The sequence below is a fragment of the Sebastes umbrosus genome, chromosome 20, assembly GCF_015220745.1.
Source record: "Sebastes umbrosus isolate fSebUmb1 chromosome 20, fSebUmb1.pri, whole genome shotgun sequence".
Classification (NCBI taxonomy): Eukaryota; Metazoa; Chordata; class Actinopteri; order Perciformes; family Sebastidae; genus Sebastes; species Sebastes umbrosus.
Genome location: NC_051288.1, coordinates 24,308,878 through 24,323,320, shown reverse-complemented (window position 1 = coordinate 24,323,320; position 14,443 = coordinate 24,308,878). Strand labels below are relative to the sequence as shown.

General features: G+C 41.8%; 1 protein-coding gene across 1 annotated transcript in view; it reads right to left on the bottom strand.

Moving 5' to 3' along the window:
* Nucleotides 1-589: 589 nt before the first annotated feature.
* The window catches only part of myo1d (myosin 1D), a 112,293-nt gene continuing 98,439 nt past the window's right edge, over nucleotides 590-14,443 (bottom strand). The window contains exon 22 of the mRNA XM_037754275.1: nucleotides 590-4,688. Coding sequence (XP_037610203.1) covers nucleotides 4,532-4,688 — 157 coding nt within the window. The 3' untranslated portion in view covers nucleotides 590-4,531. The remainder of the gene's footprint in view (nucleotides 4,689-14,443) is intronic.

Below are 14,443 nucleotides of genomic sequence, written 5' to 3'. Positions count from 1 at the left end.
AATTTCCGCTCCAGTCTTTTCAAAATAAAACTACTTAGTTAGGTTTAGGAAAGATAGACTTAGTAAGGTTTAGGCAACAAAACGACTTAGTTAGGTTTAAGCAACAAAACTACTTAGTTAGGTTTAGGAAAAGATCGTGGTTTGCATTGAAATAACTCTGAAAGTGACGTAACTTAAGTGCGGAAGTAACGTGACAAATAAATCAACTTTGACTTCTTGTTTCACACGGTACACGAACAGCAGTCTCCTGGGCAAAAGTCCTATGCTTTTTTAACGCACCCTTCCACCCCGACCTCCTCCCTACGCAGCGTTTGTCGCTCTTCCTGTTTCACAATTACGTGGATTACATCCAAATTGATTGTGTGCTGACCATCACGAAAAAATGCGAAATTCGTATATATGTACACAAATCAATACATTAAATTTTGTGTCTATTTCACAAACTGCTGTGCGACTGGGCTGCACATGCAGGACAGAGAAGTTAGAAAGTATGAGTTGATTTTGGTCTTTTCATGGGATATGTTGGCAATAATAAAGATATAAAAATGAATATTCTTATCTTTTAACAGGTTTTTAAACCACATTATTTACATTTCAGGTTAATATTCTCAGCTTCATCTCATCTTTTTTGTTTTTGTTGCTATATGATACTCCTATTGTTCGACATGTCTTGTTTGCTGGTGTAGTTTCTCTTTATTTCCACGCCTCCTGGGCATGGGACGGGAAGAAGGAAGAAATAAAAAAATAGGAAAACCTTCACTGCCCTGCAGGACGGTACAGTCAGCCGAGGAGCGAAGTGATTTGACAGAGGAAGGAGAGGAGGGAAGGAGGGAGGGAGGGAGAGCGAGTAGATGGAGTAGAGAAGAAGAAGAGCAGGCCAGGCGAGGCTTTGTTCAGCAGCTCCACTTTTGCCTTAAGAAAAGGAAAGAGAGAAGCGCTGAAGTGAGAAGTGACACGGAGTCCATCCTAATGATGAGCGGTGAATAGCAGAGCCGCGAGGAGGAGAAGCCCTGTGGGAGATTACCATGCTGAAGGATATGGAGAGCTGCAGTGTTAAAGTCCACACACACTCATCACACACTCGTCATACACACTGCCGCTGCGCTGCTTAGAATCCATCTATTAATGCTACCAATGTCACTTCCTTAATCCACACTATGAATGCACCAGCTTCCCCAAACAACTCTCTCCTGCATCCGAGTGTCTTATCAAGGGCAGCCACCACAAAGCTGCGAGGTAGAACGGAGATTCGCTTCCTCCAAAGACACGGGCAAACTAATTAAGATAAACGACTCGTTCAGACAACAATTAGAGCGCCGCGCTGCTGTGGCTAAAGTGATCGCTAACAAGTTTTTTTCTTCCCGTTGGAGTAAAGTCGACAAGAGTGCCTCTGCCTCTTCAACTAGGCCAGACGCCGAGGGAGCTCCCGTTCATAACCCAGGTCTGTCGCTCCTCAGCCCACAGTCTTTACTTAGCCTTTACTCCGAGACTACACAGCCTCGTCTCCGTGGGCAGAGAGATGATACACTTCCTACAGGATGTGTGACATTTACTGTCACGTCACCATGACGACACTACAATCAAGTACATTTGCTCAGTTCATTTTAGTATTTAACGAACAAAAACATCCATCTATACATCCGTTCCCTCCAAATTCAACAACGAGGACATTCTTTGCAAAGAGGCAAAAATTCATTTGCTGTTCTTGAGCTTTCAACCACATTATATGATCTTCATTAGTACATTAGGAGACAGCGGGAGAAACACTACTGCACATATTCAGTGGGCCACATACCCCGAAAGTAAACCAGGAAGCTAGAAAACTTTTTTGGCATAGGCGCCAGGTGAGCAATTCTCATTGGTATGAATAGGCACCATCTTGGGGTCCGGTCAATTCTTATAATACATCAATGGAGTTGACGGCAAAGTACGGGCAACATGACACACCCAATTTACCTAAATCTAACCAAGTAGTTTTGGCGCCTTAACCTAAGCGAGTAGTTTTGGCGCCAAAACCTAAGCTAGTATTTTTGGCGCCTAAACCTAACCAAACTGCGACCGTTTCAAGGACGTATCTTGTAGTAGGAGTGTCCTGTAGTACTAAATCTAACCAACTAGTTTTGCCGCCTAAACTTAACCAAGTGGTTTTGGCGCCTAAACCTAACCAAACTGTGACCATTTCAAGGATGTATCACGTAGTAGGAGTGTCCTGTAGTACTAAACCTAACCAAGTAGTTTGGGCGGCTAAATCTAACCAAGTAGTTTTGGTGCCTAAGCGTTACCAAACTGATATTTGCACTTTACGTACTCAATCTGTGGATTGATGTTAATATTAGACACACAGTCTGAAGCCAGACATCTCCACCATGAGCTTCTGTGCTGCCAGACGTTTTTCTTTTTGCAACGGCTGGAAAAAGAACATATTGTAATGTGCCAACTCTTACCAAAGGGTGAAAACTAGAGTGAAAATGTTCAACACAGCTTGTGAGAACAGAACAAAGCTATATCTGAGTGTTCAAGTGCTGATTTGATTGGTGCGATTTGGCTCGAGAGCAGCGAGGGGAGTTTAGCGAGAGCAGATGAAAATCAAGTCTCCAAATAGTCATTTCCATCATTAGACAGGGAGGTAAACTAGGGCAGCAGTCTGATTCCAGACTTCACACCCCTCTGTCTCCACTCCGTCGCTAGACAGGCTCTCAGTCTCACAGCCAAGAAGAGGAGCGCTAAGAAGAGCTAATCAACACACACACACACACACACACACACACACACACACACTGGCTTTCTCTATGATGAAGAGGATATTTGTCAAATGGAAGTCTATTCCAAAGGACCACTACAAGTCACTAGGCTATTCACTCAACACAAAGACAGCAAATGAGACGATGTTCAGGGGCTGGAGTTCACGTGGGATTACACAGTACTGGCCAGCAACACTCTGCTAAACTACAGCATTAAAGGTGCTAAATCCAATAATCAGAGCATATCTATGATTGAAGGATTGCCTCCACGTGGCTCTCAACATGGAGACGGCTGAGACGGCGGCTGGCACAAGCCCCCAGGAAGAGCACCAGGCTGTGAAGCATAGTGGCCAAAATGTTGGTACTACCGGTGCATTCAAATGGAGTCATGTTTCACGAGAAGAGTCCACATGAACGCCCCCCTCTTGTGGTATTTACGACCTCGTAAGTGAAAGCTCAGAGTTCACGAGTTGTGACGTGTTTGTTGACTCACATGCACTCACATGCACGCACAGCCGGACCAGCTACGTAAACAAAGCAAAGAGAAGCTCGTATTCCAACACACACAGAGGGAGAGCGACTTCATTCTCTGCTCAGGTAGACATTACTCCTCTATATCTTTACATAGACAATAGTTGTTTGATTCTATATTAACACTCTGAATATCAAATTTAGCACCTTTAAGGTCTTCCATCTCAAAATACATCTTGGAGAAAGGTAATGCTTTGGTTATCGCCTTCATATTTGCCTTCTGTTAGTCAGTTATAGCATCTTCTTTTGTACTAAATGCAGTATAAGTGCTGCCATATAAAGTATATTCTAACCTTTAATATATAAGCAGTATTAGAGTATTATAAAAAGTACACACAATGCAGTAGAGAGTATACAAAGCAGGATTTAAATTAATAGATCTTTAACACTTTGCATGTAGCAGGTTGTTCAGGATGTGCTCAACACATCCGGCTCAACATCTAACAAACTAACAATGAATTTGGAGTTTGTGCCTCAGACACTGACTGAACCACCGAATCGCATCTCGCTGTTCTCATTATGCGATTGTAAACATTTAACGAACTCAAAGTGGACGCTGCATTTTCCTTTCATTTACCGTGTAGGTAGGTAAGTCTTCAATTAAGGTCATTAACATTATTATTCCTTAGAATACATATCACAATAAGTGATGTCTTCTAATTTAGAGCAGATAATCAATCGAGTATCTGAAAAATCAGAGTCATACATACATAAATATCTTACTTCATGTTTCAGGGTTTAAGGGCTCCTGCACGGGGCGCTGCACGGATTATAAACTCCTGCAAAGCCTTTGGATTTTTTCTCCTATTATGCAACATCAGTGGTTCAGAGAACAGTTGCAGCATAATCTCCTCTCACCTTGACTACCACAATCTACAATAATGTAAATATTGCACAAAGCAAATCACTTGAAATTTGGATTTTTAAAAAGAAAGAACACCACTTTGGGAGATTATCCTGTAGTGCATTTAAAAAAACTAAAAAACAACCTGTTTAGCTAATGACATCTTGCTTGTAGGCGTATTGTACACTTCCTGTTTATAGTAACGTTGCATAGAAATCTATAAAACAGGTCAAATTTGGCATGGCTTTGCATATCGAGGATTCAATTACCACAATCCTCCTACAGAGCTGCTATCTGAATCATCACATTATCAGCAGCTCTGCAAAAAAGAAATCAGAGGTGAATCATCATCATCTTCATCATCATCATCATCATCATGGCCTGGTTCGAAATGAGCTGACACTGACGGCTCCTTTTAGTTGCCGGGAACAGCCAGGATGTAACCAGATCGGCTCTTGGTGAAGTCCGGCTGCGACTGGTTGATCTTGGGCTCGACGATGACCGTGCACTTCCTCCCGCTCATGCTGCACTGGATGGGACTGGCGATGTTCACCTGCAGCTTCCTCTTCTCACTAAAGACAGACAAAAACAAAAGATGGACAGACAAGAGAGGTGAGTTATTCTGTAAAGCAAACATCAGGAAGTGAACATTCACGGATATCATAAAGGTTTATTCATATTACTGCAACTCTATTATATACACGTAAGCAGCTTGCCTCAGTGGCTTCACATTACATTCAGTCATAGTTTAATGCACAGGAATAAAATATGCAGATCCATTAGTGACCCGTGTGAGAGAGAGAGAGAGAGAGAGCTAAAGTAAGAGAGGCTATTTGGGCCATAAATCATACTTGCTCTCACACGCCACATCTCACAAATACACCACATTCATATCCCCACACACACCCACGTTACTACTGTATATTTATATGCATAGTCATACTCCTTCTCTTGCTATTTGGGGCCATAAATCATGCTCCATCACACACAAAAACACACAACTGTACTTTCGAATAAACTCAATCATTCTCACTCACGCATACTATTACACTCTTACACACACACACAGACCATTACAACCTTTATAATAACCTTCTTGTTCGCTGCTGCCTTTTATTAAACCAAATAATTATCTCATAATGCACTATATATAATACTCTTGTGTGTTATACTCTATTTTAGCTTCTATCCTAGCTTTTATTGTTTAGTTTATTTTAATTTTCTTATCTATTAACGTTTTTATGACTGTTTTAATTATGACTTTTTCACGTTGTCGCAATGTTCTTGAATGTTTGTGTGAAGCACTTTGAATTGCCCTGTTACAAATAAAGCTGCCTTGCCTTTACAGTAGTATTGTTAGACTGAGATTGAGATTGTATATATAAGAGAGGATGGTTAGTTTGTGAGAAAACACTACAGTCTTAAAGCTAGGGTTGGTAATGTTGAGAAACTAGCAAGAGTACACTGAAAAAACCCAGCCCAGTGTTGCCAACTCTTTTCCAATCAAAGTAGCTAGCGACATTAACTCCAAAAGTTGCTAAATCTAGCGAGAAAGTTGCCAAGTCGGCAACACTGACAGTCCGTTGCTTCAGGCCTCCCTCCAAAGAAACTCCCCCAAAATGATCATGATGAACGTAAACAACAAACATGGCTGCTGTTAGTATTCAAAGCTGCCAAGCTAGCAGCTTTTGGAAGACTCAGGTGAAGCACAATGAGTGCACGCAGGCAGGTAGGTAGACTTTTGACATCCCTGTGACAGCCACAGATACCAGATTTGTTCTTTTTTTGGTCATTTGATTTAACTCTAGCTTTAAGTGGCAGCCTAATTAATGTTTAAAAACTTTAGCTACGACTTGAAAATGAGATGAGCCGCATATTTAAAAGGCCCTGTAACCTCCGGTGCTGAGAAATGAAGCCAACGTGGAAGTGCCAAAAACTGCAGGAGTTCATCGAATAGCCACTTGAGGATCAAAAAGCGAGTCAATCTCCATAGACCTCCATGTTAAAATGACCAACTTTACAGCAGAAATAAACATGTTTACAGCCTGGTACGAAAAACTGTTTTGGTCTTTGGAGCAAATTTTCTTGTTTATGACAACTGTACGGGGCTGAATAAGTATATAACTCACCCGTTTTAATTATATTAAGGCGTAAAGTTCGGCATAATTGAGGGCGTGGCCGCTGTGAGTGACGGGTGGGTGGCGTATCAGGTGCTGCTAGCTGTCACTTTGAGCTTCACAACGGCTCTTCACGTCACGGAAACTACGTCCATACTTCTTGTTTTACGTATATTATCATGAGAGAGTATAGTTGTTTGTTTTATGTAGGAGAGTATGATGCTGTGAGGATACAGGAGTGTGTGTGGGAGAGAATAACGGTGTATGTGCAGGATTATGCTGCTCTATGTCTGTGTGCATGTTTCAGCACACACACTAAGAAAATGAAGATGAATAACAGAGCAAAAATCTAGCAGGAGTGCTGTTGAAGTAATGATCCATACGGCGTTGCTGGGCTGGATTGGCTTTTAGTGGCTGTCACATCTAGTTAGACCCTTTCTGGGCGGACGGGCGCTCTGCCTCGTTTGCTCTTAAACTGGATCGATGGCGGGAATCAGAGAGTGAGGCGAAAAGAGGCCGAAAATGTGAAGCTGCTGTTCAGAGAGAGAAATGTAATGTGAGGTAAAAGTGAAGGGGAATGAGAGGATGAATGTGATAACTGGTCAAGAGCTCAGAGATGTAATGTAAATGTTAAAGAGCTCAGAGAGGAGGGGTGGACACACACACACACGGCTCTCTTTCTGTTCAGTCGAGAGCTCGTCGTGACACACTTTCTCACTGACACACTTAACTGACCGCCTTTGTCGCCTGTAAACAAATCTATTAATCGCAAAGCCGCCAATTTCTGTCCCTCAAATCTAAATTAAGGAAGTCGTGAACCGGATGACACTGACTTGTTGCGCAACAACAATAAGTCATAAACAACGAGCTGCCCACGCTGCACTCCTCTGCAGAGCGAGCGAGCGCCTCTCTTGTATCTCGGGCTTATGCAGAGCGTTGACAAGCTCAGGGTAGCGCTGATGCTGGTTTCCATGGCAACCCCCCTGTGAACTGAACTCCCCCATCTGTCATGGCTGCCAGCCAGCCAGCCAATGGTACTGTGTGTGTGTGTGTGTGTGTGTGTGTTGTGATATGTCTCTTTCTCTGAGCGTCTCTCATCCCGTTACTTCTCCATCTCGCTGAAGCGCCAGAGGGGATGCTGCGCTGTGCTCCTCGTGAAGGGCAAACAGGGTTAGGCTCACATTCACAGAAACATACACACACACACAATACAAAGCCTCTATTGGGTACAACAAACAACAAATAGGTCTTTGACACCTTTCTGATCCGTCAGGGCCAAAGCTTGCCTCTGAATAAACATCTCTGGCATTCCTCTAAAAACCGATACTACACTTCATCTCTGAATAGAAAAACAGGATCCGTTGTTGGTGTTAAGGTCGCTGGCTGGCTGGCTGGCCTTTCCCATCAGGAGCCAGTTAGGAGCCCTGAGGGGCAGACTTAGTCCTTCACTAAATGGCCTCTCCGGCTGGAAAATCAATTTTTCCCTTCTCCCTACCCCCAGTTCCCTTTGTGTGTCTTTGCCCTTCATGCCATGTGAGTCCAGGCTCACTTGCTCCCAGAAGAATCTCCTCTTTACTTGGAAGGATGGAGGAAAGGAGGAGAAGGAGGGTGAAGAGAAATGGGAGCGAAAATAAAAGTTGAGGACAAATTATGGAGGCTTGCAGCGCCCAGTGTAATAATTTCCTGAAAATATGAAAAAAATTTCAATTAACCTGATCGAAAATGTAATAAAACCCCAAAATGTAATAAAATGTCCTGCCTGATATTGTAATATTTATAAACACAGGTGGATCGTTTTTTCTTTTTCAAAATTGATGATGCAATAATTTTTTCATGATATAATAATAATAAAAAAAACTATGCTTTTTTTCTTGGAAATGTAAAGTGTGCAACTATACAAAATGTATAATTCTGTTAGTGTCACGTTAGCTGACTGAAAGCACCAACATTTGACACTGATTTGATGCTTGGAAACGTAAATGCTCAGCTTTATGTAGAATTTGAATGGTAAGTGGTACGTTGTGATCAGACAAAGATGCATTAAACGTGAGCTTGTGGTTACGTCATGGGAAGTCGTGTACACAAAATACTTGGCGTTCAAATGGTTAAGTCGTGAGAACACCGCTGCTAAGCAACGGCAATATTTACTGTCGCCGTCTAGAAGCCACATTTTCCTCAGACATATTAAAAAATTACCAAGAAAAACAAAATATATGACTGAAATTGCATTATATTAACTTATTATGTACCGAAAAATGAACTTCCAAGGCCTCCGCCATTTCTGACAACGTCAACAAACACGTCACAACTCGTGAACTCGGAGTTTTCAGAAGCTTTCCACTTACGAGGTTGTGAATACCACAAGAGAGGAGCGTTGATATGGACTCTTCTCATGAACACGGTAGAAACAGTTGCCATGAACAGGGAAATTAGCTATAAAGACCAAAACTGTTTTTAGTACCAGGCTGTAAACATGTGTATTTCTGCTGTAAAGTTGCATTTTAACTTGGAGGTCCATTGGGTTTGGACTCGCTTTTGAAGCCTCAAGTGGCCATTTGAAGAACTGTATTTCACAACACCGGAGATTGTGCTTGAGTCTAATATGACACTAACAGTATTATACATTTTGTACATTTGCACACTTTTGATTTCCGATAAAAAAGCAATTTTTTTTACATTATTACTCTATGTTATCTGTCATATTACATCACCGGTTTAGAAAAAAACATTATTATTACAGTACATTATTGTGTTTTATTACATTTTTTATCAGGTTAAGTGCAAATGTTATTACATTTTCAGGCGTTATTGCATTTTCAGTAAATTCCACTATTGGGTGCTACAAGGCTCAAGGGAGAGTTAAAGGGTGGCGAAAAGGGAAAGAAGAGGGTCTGTAGAAAAAGATTTAGGGGAAAGAATATTGAGAAAGTACAAAATTACAGGGTGCTGAAAGGTATCAGAGTGAAGAAAAGTGCAGGACGAGCCAGAATACTTTGAGGTGGAGGAGCCAGGATTACCTCCAGTCTGTGAAGCCGTCCAGTCCCACCTCTGAGTCATCCCTCTAATAGTGTACCTGGCTTTCCCCCAAGCTCTCTGCTGCTGAAAAATATATGAGCGCTGCAGGTGGGGGATGAGGGGGGGCACTCTGTAAAGCTGATTTGTCATGAAGACTCAGGACTTTCAGGAGGTGATCAAAGTTGGATCTGTCCTCACTTCTACCTACGGTGACGGAGACATTTTAGAAACTACTGAAGGAGCTGAAACACTGAGTGAGGAATCTTGTTCTCATTCCTGCTTTGACGAAATCACTGAGCTGTTGCCAGCAGGCTACTATGGGGTAGTACTATGAGGAGTGATGCCTGAAGTGTCTTAAACCTGCATTCTTTCTACCAGCCAGCAGGGGGCGACTCCTCTGGTTGCTAAAAGAAGTCTGATTGTATAGAAGTCTATGAGAAAATGAGCCTACTTGATTTATTACCTCAGTAAACATTGTAAACATGAGTTTATGGTCTCGACCGCTAGTTTCAAGTCTTCTTCAATACAGCATGATGTTCATTTAGTAAATTATGGTCCCATTTAGAGTCAGATAGACCATAAAGCAGGGGATGCTTTAGGACGGGGCTACCTTGTGATTGACAGGTCGCTACCACGGCGTTGTCCGGTCTGGGAGTTGTCCGTGTTTTCGTCTTAGAACTTTAACCCTTTCACAGTCTGTGTGTGTCTTGTGTCACTTCTGGTTGCAAAAAAACAACATGGCGAAGGCCAAATACCAAGATGGTGAAGGCCAAAAGCCAACATGACGACGGCCAAAAACCAAGAAGGCGACGGCCAAAATGCCTCAAGGCTTCAAGAACGCAGTCCACAAACCAACGTCACACTGTCTACATCCGCCTCTTATACATAGTCTATGAATGTTACTTAAGATTGAAGACATTTAAAAGAAGACCTGCAGTTTAATGTGACTTATATTTACATGCAGTCAGAGAGCATCAGGTGACATCATCATGAATTTCTTATTTTGTGCTTCAAATAAACATCAGCAGCACTTCAGTGTCCAACTCTCTCCGTTTTGTAATCAGAGATGTCATCTCTATTCTCGGCAAAATCCTATTTAATCAATTATCAAGGAGACTAATGTAGGCGGTGAGTATTTGCATCAGTGGAACAGGAGGATACTTAGTATAAAAACCGATAGAGACAGATCTACAGTAGATTGTGAGAATCTAGAGCAGATTCTGTGCCAAGAGTACGCAGGAACACAACAAATATATCGTCCAATCTGAAGGAATAGACTTTAGGTACACAAAAGACATCCACAGATGCATATGCTCACAAAACTGACACCTTGATACACACAGAAACCTGAACTCCAGCAGGTTGATGAACCCATGCTGTTGATCTGTCAGTGCCTCCACACACACACACACAGCCCTGACCAAGAAATGCCACTTTCCTGTTTTTCTTTTTTTAAAACTACAGTCTCCTCACATCAATATTTCAGCTGGTGAGACCACACTGAGATCAAGAAAGGAAACGCAAGCAGTGAGGAGAAAGCATGCACACATGCACTGTATACTGTGTGTGTGTGTGAAGGTCAGGCACCATAGGGCAGGACTGAGGGAGCGCACACACAGCAGACAGAACCATGCTGCCTTTATGATTGATGGATAGCCAGGCTTTTCTCCAGACTCCCGGTGCACATTAAAGCAACATCTCCACATTTCCTCAGCCACAGCCGGATCAGACTTTTATAAAAATGTGGACAGTATGGAGACGGTTAAACCAGAGAGCATTATTACATCTGTATATTTCAGGAATTGCTTTTAATTTGTAGTCAGTTTTTGAAGCATCTACTCTAGATTACATCAAGCTGTTCTCACTTCCAACTCGTCAAATACCACCGTTTGGGCAGCGCCCTTCGGCATCGGAAAACGACGCATGGAGGCGCCCTTTAGCGACAGTATGTGACGAACCGAGCTTTCAACTAACTCCAATGTAAACCCACCTGCATCGTTATTCGACAGTCGGAGCAAGTGATGTAGTATGAATAGCGTGAGAGTCCGCTCCTGAGATTAATATAAATTTGTGAACAAAATGTCATGGTAAATTATCAAATAGTTGCAAAGACGTTTCAATATTAACCACAAATGTCAACTTAAACACTAAAGGAACAGTCAGGGGATCACCGAAGACTGGAAGATTTATTGTCTGGGAACAATAACAATAAATGCTGCTAGCATGGAAAAAAAAGAACTAAGGTATGTTTAGATATTTAGGAAGAGATTTAAGGTTAAAGGTTATTAATGGTTTGTATGTATGGGTTTATTGTAGTTCAAGTCAGAGGTAACAGTTAGCAAATTAAGTTTTAGCCTTACTTTTAGACAGAAGGGAAAAACACTGTGCAAGATATAATTGTTTTCAGTCCACATTTCTATATCCCGTCGCTCTCTCTACATTTCTCTCTTCCTTCATCGCCGCCCATGTAACTACATGAATCTGCATTTAACAGCAGACCTGACACAGCAGCTCTCCTCCTCTCGCTGTCACACCCTTTCTGTGTCTCACATGGCTGCATCACACGTCTCACGTGCTCCAGTGTGCTACATTCACACCGGAGAGGAAACAGAAACGAGGCACACAAAGAGCACAAACCTGAAACTAAATGTGAACGTGCTCTTAATGGAAGGGAAAGTTATTATCCTGGACGATCACCACACAGAGAGAGAATGTGATTCACCAGTCTGGATGGAGGAAACCGAACCAGGCTCATCTGCCCCAGTTTAAAGTGTGAAAACTGCCTGAGAGGCTTTCTGAGTGCAGTTCTTTAATTAGCATCACCGCTCCCAAGTTATACAGTTTCTCTCGTACTGCAACTGCAGATGTGTTGTGTGAGTAATAGAGAAAATGCACAGAGAGAGAGGCAGAGCTCAAACTGTGTTGAAGGCATGGTGATGTTTAGATTTGAGATAATTATGGTGCTTTAGCTCGGTGTTCAAAGAGGGCTGGAGGGACATATCAAGAGTCTAGTCTCATACACCGTTCGCAGGTATACCTACGAAAAAGTAATTCACATATATCCCATGAAATCAATGTATATGTAATCCACGTAATTGTGAATGAGGGCTGCACGATTTTGAGAAAATATTTAATGGTGATTATTTTGACTGATATTGCAATTAGAGTATATGATCAATTTTACATCATTATTCTCATTTTCATTGAAAAACATAAAAAATTAAAGTGATCATGGTGTGATTTTTGCAGCGATCTGTACCAAACAAAGATGTTTCTTTTCAAGTCTGTAGAATATGATGTGTAGGTCAGGACATCTTTGCAGCACCACTATGGTATTTTGACACACATTTTGCCTTTAACAAATATTATGCCTCGTCCTTTGAATATTGCGATTTCGATAAAATTTTGATTAATTGTGCAGTCATATCGTGGAAGTGTATATATCGTGTATACCAGGAAGTATAAAGAACGACAAACTCCACGTAGGGAGGAGGTCGGGGTGGATGAGGACTTTTAGGAGAACGCATGAAAAATGAGGAATAACTTTTCTTAAGATATCATACGAACTGTTGTATGACAATACGTTGCAAGAGTGCAGACATATCAGTGAATGTCAGTGTTAACAAGTCTTGACTGTAGATCGTTTCTGTATTAGGTGGTGTTGCTGTCTTCTCCTCTCAATGTACAACTTATTCTTTGAAATTTTCACTCTCTTTTTTGCCTTTCTTATAAATACTTTATTAATAACTAGGGCTGTCAAAGTTAACGCGATAATAACGCATTAATGCAAATTCGTTTTTAACGCCACTAATTTCTTTAAGGCATTAACTGAACTTGTAATTTCAGAGGTTGTAACGGGCTAAGATAGAGTGAAGATACTGGTATCATATGAAACTAGAAAACCTAATAAATCCATTGGTACCAACCATGTCATACTAGCTTTAGAGGATAAATAACGCTCCAAACTTACACCAAATTCTGCCAGGTGAAAACTGGCATGGCCGTTTTCAAAGGGGTCCCTTGACCTCTGACCTCCAGATCAGTGAATGTAAATGGGTTCTATGGGTACCCACGAGTCTCCCCTTTACAGACATGCCCACTTTATGATAATCACATGCAGTTTGGGGCAAGTCATAGTCAAGTCAGCACACTGACACACTGACAGCTGTTGTTGCCTGTTGGGCTGCAGTTTGCCATGTTATGATTTGAGCATATTGTTTTATGCTAAATGCAGTACCTGTGAGGGTTTCTGGACAATATCTGTCATTGTTTTGTGTTGGTAATTGATTTCTAATAATAAATATATACATACATTTTCATAAAGCAGCTTATTTGTCCACCCCCATGTTGGTAAGAGTATTAAATACTTGACAAATCTCCCTTTAAGGTACATTTTGAACAGATTAAAAATGTGTGATTAATCGTGATTAACTATTTTAATCGATTGACAGCCCTGATAATAACATACTATCTTCACTTCTAGATTGACAAAAGGCATCTTATTCGGTGTTGTGGAGCTGGAGACAAAGACAGCTGCAACCTGCAGAGAATAAAATGTTTAGAGGCGAGGAAACACCCCAAAGACCAGATCTGAAAACCTTCTGCAGCAACCGTCTTGGGTTATTTCAGCAGGTTTACTGCATCACATTACACCAGAAGGCAGCCTCTGCTTGCGGTGTTTGCTAAGCTGAGAAAGAGCAGTGAATCCGGGTACGAATATCTCTTTTGCCTTCCTCTAATTGTCCGTTGCCTTTCTCAGTTGTTATCTTTTCTTCTCGCTACAGAGAGAAAAAAAGGAGCTGTACTCACAACGGGACAGATTATTAAGTAGGTCATTTAAAGAACGGGGTGAAAAAGCACTGACAGCAGAAATGGTATTGATTAAAATGTGTAGAAGGGAGAAGAAAGAAAGAAAGAAAGGAAAGAGAGAGGTCAATCTTTAGTGTGCATGGAGAAATGGAGTTCAGAGGTAGAGCTGCCAAAGCGAGGCTTACATCAAAAGGCGGCTGTAAGCGTCATCAGCGCCGCTCCGGGCCTCGATACGAGACGAAGAGGAGAGAGGTCAGGAGCTGTGGACGAGTTCATCACACTCTCAAACACGTGAGACGCCGTCCTGTTCAACTTTACAATATTACGAGTCTCCAGAACTCCCATGAGGCTCCATTTGAAGCTGGATCAGATAAGTAAACACAAGC